Source organism: Ciconia boyciana, chromosome 19 (genome assembly GCF_034638445.1).
Source record: "Ciconia boyciana chromosome 19, ASM3463844v1, whole genome shotgun sequence".
NCBI lineage: Eukaryota > Metazoa > Chordata > Aves > Ciconiiformes > Ciconiidae > Ciconia > Ciconia boyciana.
The window spans coordinates 2,336,711-2,361,975 of NC_132952.1; the positions used below are offsets into that span (position 1 = coordinate 2,336,711).

The following is a 25,265-nucleotide window of genomic DNA, read 5'->3' on the forward strand; positions in this document are numbered from 1 at the left end:
GGGCGGGCGGGCGGGCGCTGCAGCCGGCGCTCCCCTCCCGCCTCCCTCCCTCCTCCCTTCCCTCCCTCCTGCCCTCCCTCCTTTCCCCTCCTCTCGCTCCCCCCCCGCCCCGATTGTGCAATCGCGAGCGGCGGGGCCGGCGGCACCGCCCGGAGCCCGGCACCGGGGGGAGGGAGGCGGCAGGCTCCCGCCCGCCCCGCGCCTCCGGGGGCCGCGGCGCCGAGGATGCGGCAGCCGCCGGGCACCGCGGGGCTGTAGCCGCCCGCCGCCGCCCGCGGCCCCGGACCCCATGGGATGTGCCCGCCGTCGCCTGGGTGGTGAGTACCCCGTGGCTTTGTGCCTCCCCCCTCGCCCCCCCCAGCCCCCAAACGGAGCGGACCGGCTTCTTTTTCTCCGCCGCTGATCAGCACCAGATTTTCCGCCTCTTTTCCTCTCCCTTCCATTCTCCCCCCGGGTGATTGATGGCCGGGAGGATGAGAATATTGCCACGGGCAGAAATCAGTTGCAGATGAGGCGGACTTCGGGGGATCTGCTGTGCAGTCGTTAAACTATTTCCACCGCCGCTTCGGCTCGAATAAAATAAAAGAATAGGGTATGGGGAGCCGCGCTCTGTCGGCTGCACATCTGTGGTACAGAGTCCTTCCCATCTAGTTCGGGTTTCGAACAAAAGTGCAGAGGAAGGAACGGGAACGCTCAGTATATCGATTAACCGCAACTCCAGAGGACGCGTAGTAGTTCGGGTGTCATAAAGGAAGGAAATTTTCCTGGTGGAAGGGCAGTAAACTTTTGTTACTTGAAAAGTTTGCGCTGGGGATGAATTTACATCCACGTATCCTGCAAACAGTTTTTGTGCTTACTGGAATATTACAAAGGCTTATATCCGATATATCTCTACCTGCTTCTTGAGTCGTAACACAGTATTTCAGTTTGTCTAAGTATTTGCGGCAGTTCTTATTTGTTATATACAATAATCGCTGCGTTTTATGCACAGTGGGGATTTCTCTTTTTCTCTGAGAGATGTTCTGGGGACAGAGCACGCTTTAGCTCCTTTTCAGGCTGCATTAAAGTTGGTCCGGACAATCCCTCATTGCCTACTAGCATTTCTCTTACGAGGGCACTCTTACGAGAAACTTAGGCTCCGCTCCACAATCTAACTTTTACGTCTAGGATTAACCCCATCAAATCCAAAATTCTGCCTGTGTGAAGTGTTCATGGAGTTGGGGCACCGTAGCTTTGCCATGCGGGTTTTTTTGGGAAAAATCTGCGCCCGACTGAAATGAGTGGGAAAGATCCTAGTGATATGGCGAGGCCCAGATTTTCCCTTGTATTTTTAGCCAAAGAACTTAATGTCCTCTTTGCAGTGTCCAACCAGCCAAAAATCAGCTGTATACAATGGGTACTTTTGCTTTTCAAAGGCAGTCTCCCATCTCAAAAAAGGCAGCTCGCCTCAAATTTGCAAACCGCAGGATGGGAAATGGAATTTGCCTTCAGTGTAAAAATCCCAAGTGTTTGCAAACAGCCCTGAGAAGAATCCGGGCTTTTGGCTTGACCTCTCTGCGCTGAATTCCAGCTTGGGGAGTTTGCGGTCTTGCAAAGAGGGCGAACGAGCAAAGTCTTCCTGAGTGCCCGGTCGTCTTTCCGGAGGGAAGCTGGAGGGAGTTTTGGGTGCCCAGGAAGTGCAGGATTGGGCCCTAAGCCAAACTGCTTTTAAAGTAGGCTTGAAGACCTGCCCTTATTGGAGTAACTTTGCTCACGGCTTGTGTTGGCATTGCCGAGGTCGTCTTACGCTGGTATGGTCGTGGGAAACCTGCCCGAGGAGCAGAGTAAACTCCTGGGCAGTTATTCCTCCCTGAGCTCTGTGCTGTTCCCAGTAAAGTGTTAGCAATACCTCCGCCGGCTCCCGTATCGTAGCTGCAGCAGCCACAGGGCAGGCAGAGCCAGGGACTTGCTCCGTCCTAGGGCCTTGCTCCTGCTCTTTTTTTTTGAAGTCTGCTGGAAAAAATCCCCCTCCTCTGTAGTCACCCAGGCTCGGAGATCCCCTGCGATAAAGCGAGGACCAGAGTGCCGACGGGTCCAGCACGGCTTAGGGCAAAGAAACTTCTCAACTGCTCAAATCAGACTCTTAAAAACCTGAGCGGCTGATAAAATCGTCCTTTTGGGGGAGCACTGGAGTGGGAATGAGGGGTGGTCTGTCCTCCGCGCCTCCCGTTAGCACTGGCAGGGGCTGTGCTTGCTGTTTCCCAGACCTTTGTTTCTCGCACAGGGCTGTTTAGGGAGGGAACGACAAAGGGCGGTGGGGGCCAGGGCTTTCCCTGGGTGTAAATTCGCTCCGATGGTGGGGACGGAGCAACCCAACACTCCTTTCTACCAGTTGTGGAGCTGGGCTGGGCTGTTACCCCCATTCCAGCCAAGATTTCAATCCTTTAGAGTTGAGCTTTGGAAATGGTGTCAGGATCGGGCCCTCGCTTTGGTCACTCTCTCAGATGTGGCTTAAGCCTCCTTCTTCCCTGATACAGAGCTCAGATGACTTGTCCAGAGAGGGGAAAAGACCGGCATTCAGTTCACGGTTTGATTTCATTGTGGTTACTGGGCCCAATCCTGCAGTTTTAGGAGAGACTATCTAAATGTCAAGTGTGAGGTCAGCCCCCAGCACGCCCGGTAGCAATTGAAAATACCAACTGGGCTGTGAGCTGCTACGTTACCCCCGAAAGCCTCTGGCCCTGCACTGCTGCGTGTTTTTATGCTTCGGTATTGGAAGATACTGCAGTCAGTGCCGTGGGTAAATAACACAGACGTTGGGTTTTACGTCATCAAAAGTGAGAAGGCTGGTGCAGTGTAAAGCAGAGATTAAAAGAGGGCAAAACAGCACTCAAGTCGACTGGATTTCTGCTACTGCGGCCAGCACATGGCCCAAACGGGTGTAAAGGGAGAGGGAAACGGCAGGAAGGATCCTGAACCATCGCTGAAAGATCCACAGCTTCAGCCACAAACCCCTTTCTCCTTCCCTCTTTCCACCTCTCGCTCCAGCAGCTGGGAACCTGATCCTGCAAGCGCAACCCCGCTGCGTAGGACACGGCTTGATTTTTTAATGCAAGTTTGGTAATGAATGACCGAGCAAGCTGAAAGCCAGCGTGGTTGGCATTCGAGACAACTCCCATCTCTGACTGCAGGATGGCCTTACGCGGCGTGTGTGCTAAATTAAAAAAATAATAATCCTGGTGGCCACTATGTACTAGAACTGGTTTTATCTGGTTCCAGTTATGCTTGTTTTGAGTAAGACGAGCGGTGCCAGATTCTGATCTCATTTGCACCAGTGGAGTCATTCGGAGGAGCCAGTCCCAGTTTACCTCACTCTAAGTGAAAGCAGAACTGGGCCTGCTGGGAGAACCGCTCCCCGGGGAAATCTCTGGTGCCTGTGTGCAAATCAAACACGGGTAAAAGTGAGCGACTCTTGGGACCCTTCCCAGAGGCGGTGCGGATTTTACCGCCGGCCCCGTGAAAGCTGTTTTCACCGAAAAAGGAGGGGAGAGGCTGTAGCTTCAGTTGCAAGGGGAAACGGTGTGACTGTGCGCTCCGGAACGAGCCAGGTGCTTTGGGGAGATGCCGTCGGCGAGCGATAGTGGTCAGGCTCTCGATTAGTGATGCTGTGGTGGAGGAAAAGACAGCCCTTTCCACGCTGGGTGGGAAACTGCTGCTTGCAGGGGTCAGGGACAGCTTTAGAGAGAGCAGCCCAGCTGGAGGGCAGCAGTCACTCTTATTGCGTGGGATTTTCAAAGGATTTTGGGTCCACGGTCCACGTTTGGACACCGGTAGTCCTCCTGCGTGGCCAAAGCTCCAGCCGATACCCTCAGGCCCAGCCAGGCTGACAGCGCTGCCCGCACCGGGTGGCTCTGCCTGCTTGCTCTGCGGCAGCGAGCGTGTGGGACGGCTGTGTGGGAAACACCAGCTCCAGGGGAAACGCAGGAGGGAGTCGAGGCTCGTTCAGGTCCAGACATGCGAGCAAGGCCTCTGGCTGAAACGCTGCTAACAGCTGTGTTTGAAAGTGCTTATTTCTCATATTATCTGCAGTGCACTCGGATACGACCTACCGCTGGGGACTGTTGTAGCCAAAGCATGTGGCAGACTAGTCCTCCTTGCGCAGGGTCTCAGACAGAGCCTGTACGCTCTCCCTTTCCCCAGTTTGCTGAGGCACCCTGGTCCCACTGCTCCCCAAAACCGCCGGCTGCTGGAGGCTAGTGCCAGGCTTGTTTTCCAGGTCCCCAACACAGCTGATCCTTGCTCCCATCCCGCTTGCCCCGCTGCTCTTAGGGGCTGCAGAGCCCCACATTTTGAGCAGGTGCTTGAAGACGAGAGGGAGTGGAGGGTAGTGTGGGGCCAGGATATATTCCTATGCTTTAGGTTGATGCATTTTCCTGGCCATGATGGTTCTTAATGCTGAAGAAATTGAGCAATTGAAATAAATTACCAGAAACTGTTTATATTACTCTTGCCTCCTCCACAGGCATTAGCGTGTCTCTTTTCCAGCAGAGCTCCGTTAGGACCCCATTCTAGGCCTATCTAAGTCCATAGGTACTTTCCAATGACTTTTGTAGGTAAAGGAGCTTGGATTTTTTTTCCAGCTGCATAAAATGAGTTTCTCGAGTGCTCAGTGCATGGTTGAGAAGCCAGATTTAAACTCCCAATTTACCAAAGTCTTTTGAAATTCTGGCCAAAGTGGGGAGGGGAGAGGGCTTTAAAAATGCTGCGCTGCTTTTCTCTATTTCTGCTTTATTTCTGTGAATAGCCCAACCATGCTTGAGTGGAAATTAATATGTTACGGAAAGGGAAGCTCTAACATCTCCTGCTTTTGAAAGGAGCAGAGACAGCCAGATCCGGAGTGAGAAATGACACAGCTTTTGCTCCATTATCAAAAAGTTTTTAGTATTGATTCTTGTGCATGTTAAATATCAAATGTCTTCCTATGGTAGTTCCCTTTTTATTTTTTTTGTAATTTCTTCCCAGATTTTGCAGCTCAGCGAAGCAAGACTGAAGCTCTCAGCTCAGAAGAGGCTGTGTTCAGTTAAGCACTCATCTGTCTTGCTGTCCTGAAGAATTACCTCTAGACATTTTCAGTGCATAGTTCTCTTCCCTCTCCCCTGGCGATACCGTCCTGGCATCGATCAGATTAATTTGGGCTTTTGCAGGCGTAACGGTAGAGTCCCCAGAGAATGTTGTACTTTGTATTTTTTGCAACCAAATTGAAAAATGTAAGGTTTTAGCTAAATGCAGATTTCAAAAAAGGGGGAAGGATTGAATGAGGACAAGTATTGAATAAAATCAGTTGTTTTGATATTTTTATTATCAGTACGCAGCGACTTTTCACAGTTTAGATTTAAACTCTTCCTGCTAATAATGCTGGCTTATGATATTTTTTGTTCCGTGTAAGCAAATATTATTTGAGTTGAGATTCCTAAGAGGCAATTCCCTGTAGTATTCAGAAGTTACTGTACAGACAAAATCCTGTGTCGAAGGAGACCCATGCCCTGGATCTTTCTAGGACAGGTACATGTTTCTTTCCAGTTGCCACCAAATCAGACACTTACTGTGGCTTTGCTTCCTTTTAGGTGCCTAAATAATTGGTTGCCTTTTAGCGTTTACAGCTACCTGCAAGAGAGATCGCTCCTGGCCACCTCCCCGCAGAGGAGCGATCCCACCCGAGTCCTTGGAGAGCTTTCTCTTCTCCAGGCAGCGACCCCGCCTTGCCCTGCAGCATGGTGTCCTTGCATGACTCCCCCACCGCACAGCGATGTCCCGGCCTGACTCCCACCTGCCCTGCAGCACCCAGGCGTTTCCCCGAGCACCTTCCCATCGAGGAACGCACGCCGCATCGTGTGGGGCAAGGGCTGTTGGCATCCGTCCCTCCCTTCCTGCCCCGGGCAGCCTCTTCCCTCGAAGGAAGTCTGGCGCTCCAAAGACCTCCCCGTGCTTTCCCGCTCTCTGCACCCGTCAGCTCGCTCGGCGTACGGCGCTCCTCTGTCTCGGGTCTTGCAAGCAGGGAAACTGAGGCACAGAGCAGTGCACTCAGCAACACATCTTTGGGGCCTCCTTTTCTCCCGGCAGCGCCGTGCAGCAGCTTTTCTCGGCAAGATGGCACAAATAACTAGTTGAACACAAAGGCAGGATCCGGTACTGCTGTGATTCATGTCTAACACCAACTTGGGGTTGCTCTTGGCAGCTTGGCATGGTGTAGCTTGAGAGCCAGGCTGGGTGGGAAGCTGGCTCTGTCGGGCAGGACAGCCGTGTGTCCAGGGAGGCAGGAGAGGAAGGTGGAGGTCCTAGCTCTGATCCAGACCAAGAGCTGAAACCTTCGCCTTGTCCGTCTCACTGAGATCTCATGCGTCTCACGCAAGGACTTGAATCGCTGAGTTAGGCACTGAGGTCAGGCCGTTTCCCAGCTTCGTACCTCATTTTCCTTAGCTGCAGCGTAGAGCTGACACTATTTCTGTGCCGTATTTGCAGGCTTTGAGCCTTGGCTAAGCAATGTTTGTAAAGCTTAGGGGTTTCTTGTCTCTCAGAACCTGGGATGCTGCGTGTGTGGCCATGAGCACAATATACCTGTGTCTGTGTTTTTATGTGTTTGGCAAAATTGCAAGATCCTGGATAAGAAAAATACCTATAAATATATTAAACTACTCATGAAATGTTCCCCATGTCCACCTGCAGGCTTGTCTTGTATTATGGTGTAAACTTGCCGCTGGAAAAAGAGGGTAAAACTGATTAGATCTTTTTTATTTTCCTCCAGAAGTGTTTGGTTTCCAAATGGCTGGGAACAGCTGTGGGCTGGATGGTGGGAACGTGGCCTCCGAGGTAATTCCCGTGATTGTCCTCCAGCCGATGTAACGATGTAGATTTTCCCAGCTGCTTCCAGGTGTTGGCGGGGACTGTCCTGCTTGTGGGACTCCTGAGAGCCCCCGGGACTGCCGGGATGGGAGGAAGGAGCTCTTCTAGGTGACACAAAACATCTGAGCGTGCTACCACCAGATCCCAAAACCGGGCTGATGGGAGGCTTAGCTGTTGGCAGGACTCCTGCCAGGCTCTCTGGGCCTCGAAGGGATGCTGAGCTGGTACAGCTGAGACCCATCAGCCTTGGACATTTTGCCCCTCAGCTCCTCGGGCTTGGGGACAGGCTGGAAAAGGGCTCCGGGGCCGCTCACCACAAGGCTGCAGCTGTGCGTGCGCTGAGAAGTTGTTTGTCTCCGGAGTCCGGGATGTGCCAGGCTCAAGGGCTGAGTCATTTGATTTCTCAAATGTGTGCTGAAGGGATGGCGGAGGAAGCTGCCATGCGGTTCCCTGCAGAGAGGGAGGGGGGAGACCCTCACGGGCTGATGGGTCTGCCGGAACTGAGCTGAACTTTCTGCTTGAAAAGCTTTGACTAGCAGGAAAAAAAATGTGCCCCGGTGCGGAGAAGAGAAAGAAGCCCCTGTGTGCGGGGAAGTGCTTGCCCCCGCCGGCAGGCCAGGGCCGGGGTCAGCGCCGGGGAGCACACACTTGTTCCTTTAGGAGCTGCAACGTGTAATTTAGCTTGTCACGGAGGAATGTGCTCAATGCCTTTATTTAATCGGGAGTTTGCAAACCTGCTCGGGTACCTTGTCTTCCTTTTTTCCTTCCCTTCCCAGCCAGGGGGAGAAGAAACACGGTGCTTTTGTCTCCGACCCTGTGGCTGCTGTCAGATGAATGGTTTTAGTGGCAGCTCTGTTCGCATGACTGGTTTGAACTATGCCAGCGAACACGCCGTGGTTGCGAGCAGGCTGTTTCCAGCCCCAGCTCCCTCCCAAACTCAGCTGCATCAGATGTTTTCCTAGGCACTGGCATAAACCTTGTTACTTACTAGAAATGTGGCCCTGCGGGTTCCAGGGCATTCTTGGGAGAAGGAAAACACCATGTGGATGTGGCCTGTTCAAGGCTTAAAATCAGCGGGGAATAGCAGTGCTCAGCACCCGAGTGCCCTGCAGAATGGGGTGAAGCTGCAATTGCTCCAGCTCTGTAGAGGCACCCTGTTCCCCTGCTCACTCACTGCCCCTCTGCAAACCGGAGCAGCGCCCGTGCTGCTGGGGGCCCTGGCTATGAAGACATCCCTGCTCAGGAAAGGAGAGGGCTTAAGCATATGTTCAAGCGCTTTCCTGAATCCAGGCCAGGTCCTCACTCATCTTCCTCTCGGTATCGGAGCAAGACAGGAGCCCAAATGCTCAGAGATGATCCTTCGTGCCTCTGGCAATGGGTCTGCTCACCAGCGCTGCGGAAACACCTCGCTATTGAACACCTCCTTCCAGGAAAAAAAAAAAAGGTCCCAGGGAAGCAAGGCTGTCAGCGCAGACAGAAATATTTGCCTCTTTGCTGCTGGGTAGAGATGCATAGAAACCTGGAAAAAAACCAGCCACCACCTTTCTTTGGAAAGAAGGAAATTGCTCTCTAATCGGGCATGTGGAAGTGAACTTGTGCGCTGACTCCAGAGGAATTTCAGCTGTTCCCCAGGGGGTTGTGATTGCTGTTTGGGTCACATCCCAGCTCTGATCTCGGACTTGCCTTTGGGAGCGGGATTCCTCAGCACAGAGCTGCTGGCATTTGAGGAATGAGTGATGCTCATTTCAGAAAACCAAGCAAACCAAGTGCGTGTGTGCGCAGCTTAGCTCTGTTCTTCTTAGCAGAAATTGCAGAATTCCTCCCACTGAAATGGAAAGAAAATTCAGGGAGCAGAAGTAAGCCCTAAGAGTTGTCTTCAGGACAAATGTATTTAACCACACCGCTCTTGTTAACGGCAGTGCAAGTTCAGGGGCTAAAACCTTCTGATTATCTCAAACCAAGACCTGCAAACCCTGCTTTGAGCAGGTATTCTCACCGGGCACCCGTGGGATTCACATGAACAAGTGCTGGGAGGATTAGGAAGCCAGGGCTATAAAGGTGTTGCTGTGTTATACCATTATGGGTCCTGCATCATCAGGAAAGAAGAAAATTTAGCGGAGAACCCGCCTGATTCCTCCAGAGATCCCGCGGCCAGGGAGTGAGGATGCCCTTTTCTGGCTGCCTTGGGATGGAGGATGGGGAAGCATCTCTCTCTCGTCTCTCTCTTGATTCAGATCCAGGAGGTTGGGCTCAGTGGAGGGGTAACAGGGTAAAACCCTCTGCCCCGTAATGACCTTAAAATGTCTGAGCTGGCGCTGTGAGAGGTGCTTAGTAGGCCATCTCAATCGTTTAGATAAACATGGTGGTCCTCCAGCCGAGGATGTGTTGATGAAGACTCTGCAGATAGACTGAGCGACTGGGGGAACGCCCAGCTGGGAGTTCCCAGCACAGAGCTGCCTCTGACACCGGCGTCTGATAAACAAGGCATTTTTCCTCTCCTTCCCCGGCGAGCGTTAGAGGGCTGGGCCCAGGAGCCATGGGAATCAACAGGAGTCTTTCCAGTGTGGGCTTTGGATCTTCGTCTGGATAAATAAATAGAAGGAAATAACAAATAACATGGTTCTAACAAATATTTTAGAAAGTATAAATGTCTGCCTTTCGCTATGACTCCATCCAAACCCCACAAAGGAAAAAATTTCCCTGTTTCTATGATGCTTTTCCATCTGCCTTTCCCCAGTGATTGGGAGTGTTAATGCAGGCACCTTGGCTCAGGAGTACAGCTGGCCTGCAAGGAAGCCCTGCGTGGGATTTCTCTGGGGGTGGTAAGTAAACCTTCTCGGCCGACCACCTTTGCGAGCGAGGTTTACGCTTGGTATTAAAAGGACGCCCCTTGTCTGCAGACTGAGTTCCCCTCCTCAGAGTAACTGTTTGCTGAATTTCAGTGGCTCTATAAAAATAAATGCCGTATTGGTCGTTTCTGCGGGTTTCTTGCCTCTGAATTGAGGTTTCCACGGCTCCCTGCTTGCTGCTGCCTTGCAGCGACACCTGCTGCGCACTTCTACGGGAAGAGTGGTTTCCCTTCCCGGGAAAGCGGTCCCTCTTCCCTGGGAAGGCTTGCAGCAAGGCCAGCTTTGGCTTTTAAGGTGGGAGAAAAGGAAGTGGAGAAGTCTGCTCCTTCCTCAAATAAAAACATTTGTGCCGTCCGTGACTTCTCCAGCCTGGCTCGGCCCGTGGCAGGGACACTTTTGTTTTGCAAACTTCTCCCAGCCCAGCTTTGGGTGGGAAATGATGCAAAGCCTGCTGTTGCTCCTGGCACAAAGCTCGGGAGAAGTAATGCAGGTGCCTGCCTGCTCCAGAGCTGGTTTTGAACAGGGAAGAGGCAGTGCAGCATGTCCCACTCCCCGTGCGGTGTTTTGGGGAGCCTCCCTGGCCACAGAGGGAGATGTGAGTAGCGACACACTGGGAGGACATACCTGTGCTTGTCGCAGCCAAGAACTGCCATGGGGTTGGAGAAGCGGGCCGGCTTGTCTGTTTTCTTTCCTGCTAATGCTTTGCTCTCTGTCTCCAGTTGTAGGATTTTGGCAGAGCTGGCCATGATGTTATGGTTCGTGGTTGGTGCCCTCTTCCCAGCGCTGCTCCTGGCTGCACCGCCCCCCATAAACAAGCTCGCCCTCTTCCCGGACAAGAGCGCTTGGTGCGAGGCAAAGAACATCACCCAGATCGTGGGGCACAGCGGCTGCGAGTCCAAGTCCATCCAGAACAGGTACGGATCCACCCTCAGTGCAGAGCTGGATGCAGCTGATTTCCATTTGCAGATGGCACCAGAGTGGCTCTGGGGACTGTCACTCGCACAAGAAGCCAGGCACAATGTCCTGCCTCTGCCCGGCTGGCTTCTGTCTGTCTCAGTGGAAGGTCAAATCTCCTTCTGCCTGGGTTGGGAAGAGCAGGCACCTCCCCTGAGCCCTCATCCCTCCTGTTGTCTTTGCAGGGCCTGCCTGGGACAGTGTTTCAGCTACAGCGTCCCCAACACCTTCCCTCAGTCCACAGAGTCCCTGGTTCACTGCGACTCCTGCATGCCAGCCCAGTCCATGTGGGAAATCGTGAGTATCCCTGCCTGCTCCAGGGATTCTGTGGGGCCTTGCTCAGGGGCTCTCAGCTCTGCTCTGCACCACTTTAGGGCAAGTTGTTCTCCTTCCCTGAGGTTTTCCCACTCGTAGTTTCCTTCCAGGGCGTCTCTCAGGTGACTGTTCTCTGTCTCAGGGTGCCGGGGTGGAAGGGGCTGTGGGAAGCAATGTGACTGCTGTGATGAATGATGCATTTATCACTGTTTGCAGAAGCATCCCCCGTCAGTCCCTGCATTATTCATCCCTGTGCTCATCCCGCGTGCCTGTTCTCTCCACCACTCCCTTTGTCGCCTCCTCCCACTTGGGAGTTTTTGCCTTCTTCGATGTCCAGAAGTGCTTCCCACAGCCCGTCTGCCAGTCACCCTCAGGCCTCACGGTTTCATGCCACCATTGATCCTGGCAGAGCCATAAACCCTGCCTCCGAGGCAAGCCTAGGCACCCAGGGAGCTGGGTTCAGCTCTCTGCTTTGCTTTCAACTCAGTCATTTGGGCAGATGGTTTAGTCCAAACTATCTGAGATGCTCAGCAATGTGTCTTGTGGGTGGCCTTTGCAGTTACGACCGATATTTCGGTGCCAGTAGTGCCTGGGAGCAGCGTTGCGCTTGAGTCGGTGCATTTTCCCTGGGTCTCTGCAGCTTGTGACCTTGCGAGACATTCCCAGAGAACTCTTGCTGTGCAGACTGGCTGCGAGGTTTGTCTGTACGGGCAGCGAGCCATCGCTTCTGGCTTAAAATACCCCAACTCTGCAGGGCACGGGGCAGGTCAGACCGCCCGCAGCAGGATGGCCATCCGGGTGTTGAGCCTGCATGCTCACTCACTGTGTCCTCGTCCTTCTACCTAGGTGACACTGGACTGTCCAGGCAACGACGAGATCCCCAGGGTTGACAAGCTGGTGGAGAAGATACTTCACTGTAGCTGCCAGGCTTGCGGGAAGGAGCCGAGCCACGAGGGAGCCCTGTTCAATGTCTACCTGAACGCAGAGGAGAACATGCCCGCTGAAGGTCCCAGCCCCCATCACTATGCCCACCACCAACAGGAGGTGGAAGAGCCTCCTGCCTCCAGCCACCACCATCACGAGGAGGGCGACGAGTGACCTGGCCCTTGCGGACTGTCCTTGCAGCCGGTGGCGCGGGCAGGGGGTGTGTGCAAGGGAGAGGGCCGGGGTTTGGGGAGGGAGGGGGGTGGTGGAGTCTTTCCTGTCTAATAGCTACCCTCACGCTTTGCTCTCCACGACACCCCGGGGCTGGAGGAATGTTTTGAGGCACAAGCAGGGCTGAGGGGCGGACGTGGGGCTGGAGCTGCAGGGCGAGAGAGGAGGGCTCGGCGTTTTCTGATGCAAAACTACTTGCACATAATAGTAATAATATATTGAGAGGAGCGGGAACCCGGACGAGGGGGTTTCGGCTGAGAGCAAGAGCTGAGCTGGGCTCCCCAGGGGCTGTCCGCAGGCTCCTGAACCTGCTGCGGAGCCCTTGCTGAGCCCTTCTGGGTTTTTCTCTTGTAAACGGCTCGTACCTGGGGTGGAGGAAGAAGGGACGCAGCCTCTCCACGGTCCCACAAGAGATGCACTTCTCTCCTGGGGTGCGCGGGAGCAGCGGCATCCCTTCTTCCTCCTATCTGCCCTGCCTGCCTAAGGACACGTGGGTTCCTCCTGGCACCCACTGGATCTTAATTCAACCCCAGCCCCCTTGCAGTAGGTAGCTCTTGGGGAGCGTTTTGCCCCAGGATGTGCCTCTGGGACTGCGTGCGTGAGGTTGCTGGGAACCGTGGTGGTGAGAGCCCTTACCTTGCTGGTCCTCAGGGCCACCACGTAGCTCCCTGGGGACGAGGGAGCGGGATTATGCCACGGGCACTGGGGCTTCGCGTTTTGTGGCCCGCAGGGGAAGGCCAAGAGCAGGCTTGCGCTGGGGTGGTCTGGGTGGGAGCCAGCCCCTCTCCCCCCTCTCCCTGCTGCACTTTAATGGTGGGAGGGAGAAGGGGGACGAGTGCCGGGATGCCCATGTACCTTTGCAGGGGACAGCTCATGCAGGGGTGGGGAGGCTCGGGGTGGGGGGATGGCCCTGGGCCCCTCCTGCTACCCCTTTCTCTCTGTTGTATAAAGCTGATTTCTTTGGCGCTGTCCTGACAAGAGCTTCCAGAGCTTGTAGTCGATGCCTCCCCCTCCTTTTTACAAGGTTTTTTTTTTTCTTAAATAAATTAGTTCTGACTTCCATTTCTCAGTGCTCTGATGCCTGTCTGGTTTTTGGCTGTAGGCTCCTCAGTGCTGACGGGGGAGAGGCCGTTTACACCAGGACACCGGACGGGACAGCAGTGCAGGAGGGTACAGGGCACGGGAGAGCGACGGTTCCCTTTAGCTTTCTGCTGCATTCAATTTGGGAGGAGGAGGGAGAGCTGCTAAAAGGAAAACCGACCCCAAATACGCAGCATATGGGCTGCATGTGGACATGGGGAGCCTGCACATCCGCTGTGGCCCAGGCATGGTTGCACTCAAGGGCCCATGTCGCTGCAGCCTGGAGGTTTAAGGGCTGTTGGTCCCACTTGTGTGGGAAGTGCGTGGGGTCTCTGCGGGATCATACGATCTTTATCAGCTCTGTTGCCACTAGGTGACACTCTTGATCCAGCGTGTTTCGTGGCGTCCAGATGTTCATGGCCTCCAGGAGTGCCTCTGGAGCGGAGGAAGGCGAACTTGGACGTGGACATGGACATCCCTTCGTGGGTGAGGAGGGGACACAGGCGCCTTGGCTGAAAACCAGTGGGCTGTTTCCAAGGGTATTTGGATCCAGCGTTCGCTGGGCAGGGCAGAGCGTGCCCTTGCAAACCTCCGGTCCCACTGATGCCTGGCCACCCAGCGTGGTTGTGCCCTCAGAAATGATCAGGGGATGCTCCCCTGTCTGAGCCTAACCCCGGGGAAGGTCCCGTCTGCTCCTGGAGCAGCAGGAGGCTGTGCCCTGCAAGTGCCCGGCTCTTTGAGTCCTGGGCTCTGGGGGCTCTGCACGAGTTTGGAGAGCAGCTCTCCGGGTGGTGAAGCAGGAGAGGGTTTGCGTTAAGGCAGCAATTGCCACAACGAAGGGGATGGGCTGAAAAGGAGGCCCCTGGCAGGGGTGGAGGTGTCCTGTGCATTAAGGTAAGGTTTCAGGCTGTGGAGTGTCTTCCCAAGGAAGGGAACTTTACCAGAGAGCCAGGAAAAGGTGGAAAAACCCATGCTGTCACTGACCACCCTCACGTGGCCTTTTTATTGGTGTACGGTGAAAACAGGAGCTGGATTTAGCAGGGGGACTGTTCCTATGAACTCCAGGAGCTGCAGTTCAGGGCGTTCGGAGCAGGATGTCTCCACCTCCTTTCGAGACAACCCGAGCTTCAGCAGAGGCAGGCAGTGGAGGGCTGTTTTGCAGATGAAGGCACAAATCTTTTACCGGTAGCTAGCCAGCCTCCATCCAAAATCTGCCCTAAGGAGCCATCCCAGCTGAAGGATGGAAAGAGATCCTGAGAGTAGCTTGCACTGTTGGAGCCCTGGACTGCCTGGATGTCCTCACTGAGGTCTCTCAGCCTTCCAGTTGTACTCACTCCTTCTCACCAGCCCTTTTTTTGCCATGTTGACACTTGGATGGCTGTTGACAACCTGGTTTTGCTTTCCCTGCTAGTGGTAGTGGAGAGCAGAGCTGGTGGAAACCATGATCCCCTGCAGATGTGTCCAGAAACAGTGCAGGGGAGAGAGCACAAACAGGCCAGCAGAGCTGCCGGAGCAGAGAAGCTTTTGCAGGGGCAACGGTAGGTTTTGGACCTCATTCTAAGGCAGGTTTTTTTAAACGCATTTTGCTTCAATCAGTTCAGATTCACTTCCCCAGCAAACACATCCAAACCAAGCGTCCAAAACCTCCCACATACCTCGTTGTGGAGGACGCACTCCTGATCCAATCTCCTTCTCTGAAGCAGAAGCTCTGGAGGTAAACTGAAATGCTCCTAAGGTTGGGGTGCAGCAGGGCTGAGAAGGAAGCGTGGCTTTGCGCTGTGGCACGACTTCCTCGCTGAGCACTAGCGTGGCCCCAGCTGGGATAAATCTGTGCTGCTGCATTGATTTATCCTAGCTGGGGAGGCTGCCGCAGTGTGGGCTTGGGGGGAGTTTTCTTGCTTGTTCCCAGCACAGATGGGACGAGGAAGTGAGGGTTTCCTGGTACAAGCGCTTTTCTAAAGAAACCTCCTGCTGCGATCAGAGCCTCGCGTGTGTGTGCTCTGCCCTGGGATGCCTGCCAGGACAGAGTGACGCAGAGGTGGCCGGGGAGGTTTGGCTGGGAGCATCCAAGGAGAGGGTCCTGGGGAAGCAGAGGGAGGGCAGACGCCGTGCACGAGCTCCCAGGAGAGCTTGTCCCGTATGAGTGACGGCGGCTGTTTCCCAGCGAACAGCTTTCCAGTGGCACGGAGGTGCTGGGGGGGCACTGGGCTGCCTATGGGCTGTGTCCATGCGCAGAGGTGAGCCCTGCTTTGCATCTCCCCTGTCCCTTGCTCACAGGTGGTTTCCAGGCCTGAATTGCCCGTTCAGCCACTAGGAAAAGCACGACAAAGTTGTTGAAAAGCGATTAGAAAAATAGATCTTGGTAAAGAGACAGATTTCTGTTCCGGGGCGGGCAGCTGGGGCAGCGCAGAGGGTGCTGGGGGTGCAGCGGGATGGGGCCGGTGGGGCGTGCGGCGTGCACAGCTGGTGCTCGCCCACACATCTGCAGCAGCATCTTCCCGGGGGAAGCGTGTTAACAAAAGCTTTGGCGGTGGCACAGGGAGGAAAGGGCAACGTCTGGCCCTGTGACCACAGGGGTAGGTGCCAGGGGCACAACGGAGAGACACGCATGGCTCTGGTTTGTGCTGGAGTCAGTGCCCTCGGTGCTGGTCTCCTCCCAGCAGAAACTGCAGCCATTTGTTGGAAGAAAAAAAACCTTTGGAAGCTGGAGAAAAACCAGATCAGTCCCTGCCAAGCACCCCGAGATACTGGCCCCGAAGCGTGGGGTGGTAGCATGGGATACCTAACAGCGCTTAAAGATTCAGAAGCGTCTTCTGAACTAGAAGGGGGGAAGAAGCCAGCAGGACCCGCTGGATCCTCTGGCATGTTGCCTCCCACTTGCCAAAGGGCAAGTTGCCGTGGGTCCATCCGGGGTTGCCCCTGCAAAGGCAGGGACCTGGGCTGCACCGAGGCCAGCCTAAATAACCCCGGAGCGGAGGGGCAAGACCGCCGGCTGTCCCGGTGCGGGTGCAGCCTTTTCCCTTGGCTTCTGCTCACACCCGCCATCCCTGGCTGCAGAGTGCTGGAAAATCAGCCAGCAAGTCCTTTCCATGCCTCTGGCTGCTGTCTGAGCAGGCAGCTGTGGGCTATTGCATGCAGGTTTTGTCGCTTTTTATTTGGCTTTGCAAAATTTTGCTTTTTACCGACTGGCGCAGAGGATGGAGCCTCGCGCTCGGTGCTGCCGGCTGGGCTTAGCCACAGACCTGCTGGCCCGTGGGTCGCTGCCCACTTGCCGGGCGAGCTTGGGGTCTCCGGCCTTGGCAGCGGCGGCCGGCGGAAGGGAGGCAGAGCGCGGTGCTGGCTGTCTCTTTAAGACAGAAAAGGGAACTCTCTGGCTGCCACTTTGTGGAGTTTCGACCAGATCCCTGTTTTCATTAGCATCTCATTTCATCTCCTCCTCTCCCCCCCAGCCCCACCTCCTCCGAATCGGCATTTCTGCATCCTTTTCTGTGCATCACAGAGCAGCAGGTAAAAGTCTGGCTGGCACCTGCAGACGCACACACACACACACACACACACACTCTCACACGCACCCCTGCACACTGGACGCACCTCTGCCGGGGGAGAGACACCTTCCCACACTCCTGCGTGTTGCATCTTCCTCCTCACAGGCGGGCTTGGCTGGGAGCATTCCCGTACTCGCCTCAGGGCTGCTCTGCCTCTCCTTGCTGTCTCTGGCTGCAGCAGCAGCAGAGCTCAGGCACGGAGCTGCTCGGTGGGGCCCTGCTGCCCCAGGGGACAGCACTCTGCAGGTAGCCAAGCCCAGCTGGGGGGCAGAGAGCCAACCATCGGGGGTCCAGAGCATCCCCAGCATCCGGAGTATCCTGGGATCCAGAGCATCCCTGTCACCTGGAGCATCCTGAGGTCCGGAGCATCCCAGCACCCAGAGGATTCTGGGGTCCAGAGCATCCCTGTCATCCGGAGTATTCGGGGGTCCAGAGCATCCCAGCATCTGCAGCATCCAGAGCATCCTGGCGTCCAGATTATTCCCTGGTCCAGCACAACCAGAGCATCCGAGCATCCAGAGCTTCCCACCATCCAGAGCATCCTTGGCATCTCGAGCATCCCGGCATCCAGAGCATCCCCAGCATCCAGAAGCAGGGTCCAGGGATGTCCCAGCGCAGGGGGATTTGCAGGGACGAGGAAATGCCTGGCTGTGAGTAACGGGGAGGGGAACCTCGCTACTGCTGATCGGCTCCTGGGAACGTCACTCTGCCCTGATTGCCAGTGAAGAGAGAGAGCGGGGGAAGAGAGGGAGAGGAGGAGGAGAGGAGAAAGGAGGACGGACACAGAGCAGCGAGAGAGAGATGGTACTTCTTCCCCTGGAGCTGGCTCTGGCGATGATCACCTAGCACAGGTCACGGCCGGAGAAGGTCTCCCCAGCTCCGGAGCCAGCCCTGCTGCCCGGCTCCTCATGGAGGGCGATTTGGGGGCCCCCAACGCCAGCGTGCTGGGGGAGCGCTCGCTGCTGGTGGGGAGCAGCTGGGTGGCTGCTTTCCTCTGCTTCATCATCCTGCTGACCACGGCGGGGAACTTCCTCCTCATCCTCCTCATCGTCACCCAGCGCTCCCTCCGCAACACCTCCAACTACTTCCTGGTGTCCCTCTTCATGTCCGACCTGATGGTGGGACTGGTGGTCATGCCCCCGGCCATGCTCAACCAGCTCTACGGCCGCTGGGTGCTGCGGGGCGACTTCTGCTCCCTCTGGTACTCCTTCGACGTCATGTGCTGCAGCGCCTCCATCCTCAACCTCTGCATCATCAGCTTGGACCGCTACCTGCTCATCATCTCCCCCCTCAAATACAAGCTGCGAATGACCTCCTGCAGAGCCCTCTGGCTCATCCTGGCCACCTGGACCTTGGCTGCGCTGGCCTCCTTCCTGCCCATCAAGATGGGTTGGCACGAGCTGGAGTTCGAGGTCCAGTCCCCAAACGTCACCTCCCGGGGGGACGAGGACCAGTGCCGGCTGCTGGTCAGCTTGCCCTACGCCCTGGTGGCCTCCTGCCTGACTTTCTTCCTCCCGTCCGCCGCCATCTCCTTCACCTACTGCCGCATCCTCCTGGCAGCCCGCAAGCAAGCAGTGCAGGTGGCTTCCCTCGCCTCCAACGTGGCCACCGCCACCACCGATGAGACCACGCTGCAGGTGAGGTGGCCACAGGGACGTTGCTCCTTGCAGCCCCCTGTGCTTTGGGTGCCTGGGGTGTCTCTGCCATGGGGACGGCCTCGGGGCCGGAGCCGGCAGCGGGCATTGCCAACCAGACCGCAGGGAGGGAGATTTTGGGCAACATCCACCTCCGTGATGGGAGGACGGCTGCTCGGCGGCATCCTCGGAGGTGCCCCATGTCTTGTCCTGGCGATGATGTGCTTTTCAGCTGCTCAGGAGCACAGAAACAGCATGAGTAGAAGCAGAGAAATAAATTAAGATACAGGCGAAAACGCTCAGCGGTGCAAAATAAATGCAGTTTCGCCCCCCTCTTGGCTAGCGTCATCCCAGAGGGTTTTAATCTTATCTGACTTTCCACTCGTAAGTCTTGGCCGTGGTGGGCGTGAGACATATGGGGGAGAAGGATTTTAAATAATAGCAAATACCAAATTCTGGAGAGCACCTTATTTTGAAGAGCCAGCTTCTATTTTTGTTACCCGGTCGATAACAGGAACTGCGAAGTACCTCCTTACCCGACTGCTGGTTAAACCAGCGTGTGTGTTTTTTACAACCAAAACGTGGCTGCGCTTGTTTGTATTTCTCTGGGAGAAGGTAATTGCCACTACATCTAACAGCTTTAATTCCCCGTAATAGGCTTCATAGACCTCATGGCCTACAGGGAAAAGACAAACTTAATTGCCTTTAAATACTTTGATTTAGTTTGTGGTTCTCTTCTCTTTTAAGAAAGGAGCCAGGACTCTCTGACCCGGCCAGCTCTCCCGCACGTGATAAGACGTACCAGACTTTCCAAAGGAAAATGAGAATCAAAGAATAAACAGACCATAGCACGGAATGTTTATTTTCCCCCCGGACGCCGGGTTTTTGGACTCTACAAACACAACCTGCCGCAACCCTGCAGCCCCAGTGCTGCCCCGCTCAGGGGACCGGGGGATGCTCGGGTGCTTTGCTCCGCTGTGGAAAACCAACATCCACCCCCGTATTTCAGCAGCGGCAAGCGTGCCAGCAGATTCCTAGGAGCCCCGAATCGGCTGAGGGGGAGCTGAAAACGAGGTGTCAGCCAGGGAACCCTCGAGTTTCATCTTTTTAACCAGAGTTTTGTTCCCTTTTTGGGCAGCAAGCTGAGTGGCAACGGGGCCTCATTTAATTACGGCGAAGGGCTGAGATAAAAACTTAATTTTAGATTGCAAGAGTGGATAGAGGACTGAGTTAGTTCTGGTGTTCGTAGGCTGAAATGTTTGACGTCCTGCTTTTAAAAATATAATTAGTTTGCTGCTCTAATCAGCAGCTAGAGCTGCCTCTTTAGGGCATGCTTTATCCTCACCAAAACATTGGCTGAGTTGGATTTTTCTATAAAAGAAGTGTCTTAATGGTAAAGCCCCTATTTTACAGTAAAAAAAAAGAAAATACTCTCAATGTTGAAGGTTTTCGTTGCTTCCTCTTCCTGATTTCTGGTTCAGGGACTGCGGTGTGTGCCATCCTCCTGCCCCTTGTGAGAAGGGAAATAACGGCGGGGTTTTTGCAGGATTTGCAGCAGCAAACGCCACTTTTCTTGGGCGGGAGGCTGGCACCAGTGCCGGCGGCTCCGGCCCGGGGAGAAGCGCTCGCTTACTGCCCCGTCTCCCACTGCAGGTTCCCCGCACCCCGAGCCAGCCCGCGGCCGGCAGCGAGAGCAGGAGGTTTGCCAACAAGCACAGCAAGAAGGCGCTGAAGGCCAGCCTGACGCTGGGCATCCTCCTGGGGATGTTCTTCGTGGCTTGGCTCCCCTTCTTCGTCACCAACGTGACGCAGGTAAGCATGTATGGGGTTTTTTATGTTGGGTTTTCAAAAGCTTTTTCACTTTGGATCCAGCTGGGTTCAACCTTAGGCACCTGCAGGTCTTGCTGGAAAGCCTCTGGGACCAAAGATGCAATTTCCTCAGGGAGCAACGGCAAGGAAAAATGAAAGGAAAATGTTGGCATGCCTGGGAAACCGCGCTGGATGGGGGCCGAGGTGGGAGACGCTGCTAACCCTTGCTGTGTCCCCCCGCCAGGCAGTCTGCGGCTGTGTGCCGGCCGGCTTCTTCGATGTCCTCACCTGGCTGGGGTACTGCAACAGCACCATGAACCCCATCATCTACCCGCTCTTCATGAGGGACTTCAAGAGGGCCATGGGCAAATACCTGCCCTGCTGCCGGCGCTCGGGGGAGCCCCGTCCCAGCGCCATCTCCCTCTCCATGAGGAACTCCAACAGCGGACCCCGTGCCGCCACGTCCCTCAAGAACGTCCTCACCTTGCAGGCTGAGACCGACTCAGTTGACTCCGGGGCGCTGGGGAACGAACACAGCCTGCTGCCGGCTGGCGACGGCCACCCGGCTCTCCCGGCCGCCGGCGCCCGCTTGGTCAATCTTTTCGATGCGGAGCCCTCGGACGCGGAGCTGCAGCGCAAGCAGCTCGGCACCCCCGTGGCCTGAGCGAGGGCGTCCGTGGGGCTACGGCCGGGGGAGATGCCGACGGGGGGTTACAGACCTCTGCGTGCTGGGAAGGATCCCCCAGCCCAATGCAAACTCTCTGGAGGGCCGAGCTGCTGCAAGGCATCTCCCTGCCCACGCATTGCTGCTCGACACCCTCTTCAAACGCAATGTGCGTTTCTCCGTGGAGAAGACGTCGTCACCGAGCATTTCTGTGGGTAGGTTTAAACAGTGCAAAGCCACGTTCTACTGCTGAATTAATCTGCCTTGTTTCTCTCTCTTTCCATCCCTCCTTTGCTCACGGTCACTAATCCCTCACCCTTCTCCGAGAGCTGCTTCTCGTGGCCTTTTCATCTCCGGTTAGTCTGAACCTCGGACTCCAGACCCTTCTGCCAGCCTATGTCTCCCTAAACTTAAACCAAGGCTTGGTTTTGAGCTTCCACTCACACAGCTCAGCGGGTCACCTCTATCTCACCAAGCGCACCGAGAGGACCGGTGGAAACCACATCCCGTGACTCATGGACAAGAGGTTTGGGGCTGCTTCAGTCCACAGAACAGCACGTCTTCTTGGAGTTTAATTTCCTCGCTTGATTTGGACTGGATCTGTCTCGGTTTCCTGCGAAAGCAGTGAGTTGCAACACAGCGAAACCATCGTGTTTAATCATGAACAGCCTGCACTACGGGGGCTTAAATTTGATGCAAAATGTTCAACACTGCTTTTTGGATATTCAGCAAGGGTGTGGGTGTTCAACTTGTTTGTGGCTCCATGGGTATCCTGACAGTAGTAACGGAATAAGCTTCCCTTTAGATTTCATCCTACAGCTTCCTATTTTTGGCATATGACCATGATACTTTGCTCTGACAATCCATCAATTTTTAGATGAAGCCATTAGAAAATATAATTTTCCCCCATCCAAATAAGAATCTAAATGAATACTGGCTTTTAAATGACAATGCCAGTCCCCCCTCCCCTCCTTGTAGCCATAAGCAGAGAGAATAGTGACTAATGTGGTAAGCGGGCACTTAAAAGAAAATAAAACAACAAATGCTTTTAGCAAATTCTTCCTCAAGTGCCTTGCAGATGCAGAGATGGGTTGGTGGTTGGTTGCTGCGCCCTCCCTGGACTCGTACCCTACAAGCCTTGCTGCCTATTTCCGAGCTCACGCCAATGAGTTTGAGCACGCTCCTGAAGCTCACGGTTGTACAACGGAATACAACGCATCCCTCGCACACGGGATGCTGGAAGAAGCAGCCACACGCCAAGCAAGTCTCATTAGTTTTCCTTCCACGTTGCCCACGTATGTTCCAGAACTGAACAACAAGTGGGTTTATGACTAACTTGACATTTATTCGCTACAACCCCCCTTGCAGCCGACGGCTGTGGTCAATGGTAAATGAGGGTGACAAACGGAGGACTGAGCGCAGGTTCAAACACCAAACCCTTGAATACATTTTTGCCACAGATCTGTGGACAGATAGCTTGGGTTTGGTATCAAGCATGAAGATAAATATGTACATCTTTCCACAAGTGGCTTTATATAAAAACATGCTTTGAGTACAACTCCAGTTAAAAAGGAGTAGAAAAACACACGATGAACTCCAAAAGTCCGTGAGTTCACCAAGTCAGCAGACACAGGCTTCAGGAGATGGACAAAGAGAGACCACTTCTTCCAGCTGAACGCTCAAAAGCAATAATAGGTTACTCTCTCATCGAGCCAATTCTTTGTAATCAGGTGTTTGCTTGTGGACAGATCCTCTGATGCGGCAGAGAAATCGTATCCCTTTCCTGCAGCCAGCGGCATCGACCGGCGAAACAGGCCGGTCACTGCGGGATCCCATAGCCTCTCTCAGAGACATCTCCCATCACTCTGCAGCGAGGCACCGCTCGAGAATCAGAGCCGAGCAGGTCTGAGCCCCCCTTGGCGGTAGGAACTGGGGAGAGGAAAAGCGGGGCACCGTACCCAAAGCTGCTGTGCATTGCCAGGTTACGCTGCCACCCCCAGAAACTTTGTGAGAAATCATCTGCAGGTGAGGTTTGCGGAAAGATGGGGAAAGAAAAGAGAGGTGGGTATGGAACTAGCTGCTGGAATGGGGAGGGAGGAGGAGGACTCCGTGTGGACTGAAATTGGAAGCTGCAATCGCACTGTTGCCCCTCTCGTGAGTCAATGAGACCTTCCAGACCTGGACGTGGGAAGGTACTCGTACCAACCGGCACTTGTTTTAAAGCAGAAACCCAGAGGTGTTCTCAGAAGGGGGTTTATCCTCCTCCCATGTTCCTGCTAGACTGCGTTTTCTTGGGCTGAGCAGCAAAACAGGCCAGAAAAGGACCTTTTATGGAAGACGTGGATCAGTCCCATACGGTTTTGGAAGACTGCATGGCAGGGGATGTAAAGCAGGGTCCCTCCCTCCGGTTTGAGACTGAGGGAGAAGAGAGTGGATGCCAATTCGCTATTATGGAAGGAGGTAGAAATCAAACCGATTCGTGTTTATCCTATGCCAAGTATTGGTTTTATTCTAAGCCAATTAAAAATATGTCTAGAGGGGGCTTTTAAGGCTGGAGATGTGTGTGGGACACAAAATGAAAGTCTCTGTGGGTTGCTGGCTTGCAAAGCCTGGGAGGAAGTTTCACAAAGTAATAAATCATAAAAAGCCCACTCTGTTTCTTCTGCTGTCTTTCACCTAGGGACTCAAAGCATGTTTCTAATAGTAATGAGGCCTCGAACACTCATCACCCTCAGCTTGCAGATAGGGAAACAGTCTTGTTGACTGGAAAGTGCCCAAGCCCTGGCAGCAAACTGGCAGCAGATGGGGGAAAGAAGCCAGGTATCCCGAGCCTTTCGCCTCCCTGGTTAGCAGAGCCGAAGCACGGACACCAAGATGTACATTGCTGGGCAGCCAGAGCCCGCACCACACCTGCTCATGTGAAAACCAAAAACCAAATCGACCACTGGTGGAAAAATATTTTTAATTTCCTAGTGACAAGCCCCTCTCCACGATATGCTTAAAAATACCCACAGAGCCACCTGCTTTCCCAAGAGCTGTATAGCAGAGACACAGTCCCTAACGGTGACAGCTGCTTCCCTCAAGAATAAACCCAGTTTCTGCGAGGAGGGAAGTGCCGCTGCTTCCTGAGGAGCAATGCTGATTCAGGCAGGAATCAGCCCTTTCTCATCTGTGGGAGATGCCGTGGGCGGCTGCTCCAAAAGCTTTGGTCTAGTGATGCCCGGTGCCACGCTCCAGGCTCTCAGGAGGGTCTGAAAACTGCAGCTACAGCTCTGCCAGCTCTACTGATACTCCTTTGGGAATCCCAGTGCAACGGACGGTGCTTTGAAAGCGGTTTTAGTGCTGGCTGAGCATCTCTGCCCAACATGAAGAGCTCTAATTTGCTCCTTCGCCCGCTGCCTGTTTCTTGCTGTCCCCACTGTTTGACCAGTCTGGGCAGGGGAGCGAGGTTTCTCCCAAGAGACAGCTGGGGGAATCACGGCGGTGAGCACAACCGGCTGGGAGAGCCTCACCATCAGCCGCATCCTCCTCTCGCACGGTGTTTTCCTCTTCCCGAGTCTCGCTGCCTGCTGTCCGCTGTGATTTCTTGGCTAGAGGAGAGAAAAGACTGCCACTGCCCTTCTCTTCCAGCTGACACTCCTTGGTTTTGATGCCCACAGCTTTTAGGATCGTGTCCATTTGCTTCATGTAGTCCAGGTGGCCGTTTACCTGCAAGCAACAAGAGTCCTGTTAGTGGGGAAGCTGCGGGGAACCCAGCTCAGTCAAGTCCTTCATCTCAAAAGCCACCGCTGCCGTGAGACTTGGTTTTAGCTCTGAAAGGCTGAACGAATGAGGTCTGAAAAAGGCAGTTGTCCATTGCATGACCCCAACTGGCTGCACCCTTCGTGGCACACGCTGCTGCAGCATTGCTTTTCCTCTGACAGATGTCTGTTTAAATGCTTGGGCATTGCTGAGTTACAAAACCCCAGATTCTGGGTGCCACGAGGGTAAGAGCGGAGGTGATCTGCCATGGTGAGAGACGCCCAGGTAGGAGACAAGTTGTCTTAGTTCAGCTCCCTGTTCTCTGCTAAATCACGTGTCCTGCCTGTGCCTTAGCTCCTTTGTAAAAGCAAAGATTATCTTATTTAAATTAGGATATAGTCATTAAATCTCACAACAGCTACCAAGCGTGTTAAGGTTCTTGGCTGGAAGGTGCACTGATCTGTCCCACACCATATAAAACTGGGAGCCTGAGAGTTATGGGTTCATAAACCAAATTAAAGTCAACAATATGTGCAAAAACCCCACACATTTTTATTGTAATGTGATTTCCATGGTAAGATAAGCCCTTCTGAGATGGATGTTGGAATGAACCCTTCCAGTCAGGGCACAGGAGGGAGAG

At 54.4% G+C, this 25,265-nt stretch overlaps 3 protein-coding genes across 15 annotated transcripts in view; 2 read left to right on the top strand and 1 right to left on the bottom strand.

The window, feature by feature from the left end:
- Nucleotides 1-113: 113 nt before the first annotated feature.
- Nucleotides 114-13,214, top strand: NBL1 (NBL1, DAN family BMP antagonist). Its single transcript, XM_072884266.1, has 4 exons — nucleotides 114-317; nucleotides 10,448-10,642; nucleotides 10,868-10,979; nucleotides 11,844-13,214. Exons 1-4 carry the CDS (start codon nucleotides 295-297, stop codon nucleotides 12,093-12,095), a joined length of 582 nt encoding a protein of 193 aa, XP_072740367.1. The 5' UTR covers nucleotides 114-294; the 3' UTR covers nucleotides 12,096-13,214.
- Nucleotides 13,215-13,280: 66 nt separating this feature from the next.
- The window catches only part of HTR6 (5-hydroxytryptamine receptor 6), a 47,009-nt gene continuing 35,024 nt past the window's right edge, over nucleotides 13,281-25,265 (top strand). For 3 of the 10 annotated variants that reach the window (XR_012045845.1, XR_012045846.1, XR_012045847.1), the window contains exons 1-3: nucleotides 15,670-18,414; nucleotides 20,065-20,223; nucleotides 20,465-21,099. Coding sequence is in view for 4 of the 10 variants with exons in the window: in XM_072884262.1 (XP_072740363.1) it covers nucleotides 17,686-18,414; nucleotides 20,065-20,223; nucleotides 20,465-20,884 (1,308 nt within the window). In the remaining 6 variants the exon portion in view is untranslated. Of the gene's footprint in view, nucleotides 14,771-15,669; nucleotides 18,415-20,064; nucleotides 20,224-20,464; nucleotides 23,993-25,265 lie in introns of those variants that run through there. The other 7 variants (XR_012045844.1, XR_012045848.1, XM_072884262.1 and 4 more) reach the window with 6 other exon arrangements.
- Nucleotides 24,260-25,265, bottom strand: part of TMCO4 (transmembrane and coiled-coil domains 4) — a 41,369-nt gene continuing 40,363 nt past the window's right edge. For all 4 annotated transcript variants that reach the window (XM_072884258.1, XM_072884257.1, XM_072884261.1 and 1 more), the window contains exon 14: nucleotides 24,260-24,592. In XM_072884258.1, the coding sequence (XP_072740359.1) occupies nucleotides 24,260-24,592 (333 nt within the window). The remainder of the gene's footprint in view (nucleotides 24,593-25,265) is intronic.

Excerpts from the sequence above, each read along its gene's own strand:
- NBL1 (XM_072884266.1), top strand. The coding sequence starts at position 295 with ATGTGCCCGCCGTCGCCTGGGTG. Across the intron at positions 318-10,447 it reads TGCCCGCCGTCGCCTGGGTG|TTGTAGGATTTTGGCAGAGC; the intron begins GTGAGTACCCCG and ends CTCTGTCTCCAG. Across the intron at positions 10,980-11,843 it reads CCCAGTCCATGTGGGAAATC|GTGACACTGGACTGTCCAGG; the intron begins GTGAGTATCCCT and ends CCTTCTACCTAG.